This window comes from Chrysochloris asiatica, unplaced genomic scaffold (assembly GCF_000296735.1).
Source record: "Chrysochloris asiatica unplaced genomic scaffold, ChrAsi1.0 scaffold00279, whole genome shotgun sequence".
In the NCBI taxonomy this organism is placed as follows: Eukaryota; Metazoa; Chordata; class Mammalia; order Afrosoricida; family Chrysochloridae; genus Chrysochloris; species Chrysochloris asiatica.
Genome location: NW_006408797.1, coordinates 2,191,312 through 2,192,755, shown reverse-complemented (window position 1 = coordinate 2,192,755; position 1,444 = coordinate 2,191,312). Strand labels below are relative to the sequence as shown.

At 43.6% G+C, this 1,444-nt stretch overlaps 1 protein-coding gene across 1 annotated transcript in view; it reads right to left on the bottom strand.

Moving 5' to 3' along the window:
• Positions 1-853, bottom strand: part of LOC102834777 (butyrophilin subfamily 1 member A1-like) — a 9,903-nt gene extending 9,050 nt beyond the window's left edge. Inside the window, exon 1 of the mRNA XM_006874470.1 lies at positions 777-853. Coding sequence (XP_006874532.1) covers positions 777-853 — 77 coding nt within the window. The remainder of the gene's footprint in view (positions 1-776) is intronic.
• Between the last annotated feature and the right edge of the window lie 591 nt (positions 854-1,444).

The following is a 1,444-nucleotide window of genomic DNA, read 5'->3' as shown; positions in this document are numbered from 1 at the left end:
ATTAGTAACACTCATCCCTCATATTTTAACTGTTGCGTATATAAACATGGTAGGAAAGTTCAGATTAAGCAGGATATATACATATTTTTCTATTTGATGTTGTTAAGTGCCGTCAAGTGGCTCTGATTCATAATCACTCTGTATATGGTTTCTGGAGACTACCAACCTTGTGGTTAGCAATCCAATGCTTATCCTGCAATGTCACACAAGTTTGCTCCATTTGGACAAACTAAATTTTGAGTATAAGTAAACCAAAACTTAATATCAAATCCTCTACCATCAAGTTATTTTCAACTCCTAGTGACCTTATAACAGACCTGTAGGACAGAATAGAATTACTCCTCAATGTTTCCCAGACTACAAATCTTTCTGGAAGCAGAGGAGAGGCAGCAAGATGGTAGACTAGGCAGAAAGGCAGCATGGATCCTTTACAGCAAATATATGGAAAGCCAAATGAAACATTTGCAGATGTCAATCCTGGAATCCTGAGCTTCAGATGAAGGGTTAGTGAAGTGAACTGAATGCTTACTAGGAGAGAAAGCTGAACAGATGTGGCAAAAAAGGAGACCTGTGGTGACCAAGAAGAAGCAGCATGTCCATCTTAAGCTTATGTGAGCAGCTTCAGAGACAAAAAAAAAAAAAAAGAAGAAGACAACCATAAGACATAATTGGCATTGCAAAAACATACCAGTGGTTCATGGAGATAAAAGTGCAATTTTTTTATTGCTCACCCTGGTGACCAGAGGTGAGGCTAGCAGCCCCAGAGAAGCTCCTACTTTCCTGGCAGTAAGAGTTGCACAGGGTGAGTGTCACAGTTGTGATCCCCATTAAAGAAAGGGTAAGCTATTCGCATTGACCCCATTCAGTCAGGCCCTATTCCAAATCTTCAGAGGTGGCATTGGGCAGCCCTGGACTAGCCCTCACTAGGAAAAGCAACTGAACATATAAGTGAGGGAAATGGAGGGAAAATGAAACTGGTGATCTGTGCTGGTTAGCCAGGTGCAGCATGACCATCTTGTGTGGGCAATTTTGAAGGTAAGAGGGTGGTAGGTTATGCAAAGGCATACCACTTATTGGCAGAGAGACACATGTCTCATTATGCTGGTGACCAGAAGTGTGGCCAGTCCCTACTTCGTACACGCCCAGGAAAGCTCCCGCTCTCTGGGTGGTCATAGTCACATCAAAGGGAGTGGAAAACTAGCAGCACCAACCACCACACTTGCTATCAAGTGTGGCCTGTTCAGAAGGTATCTGAAAGTAAGAGGCCCTGCAGGATGCCTTCTGAAGCAGAAATACCCTGATCCCCAGCTGATTAGGATTTTGCACAAACTACTTCCAGATTGGGTGGCCAGAACAGACAACACCTACAGGAATTCCAACTAAGGTTGAGAGTGTTACAGTTTCATCCCATGCCACCCATGACATGAGGTCCTTGACTGGCAGG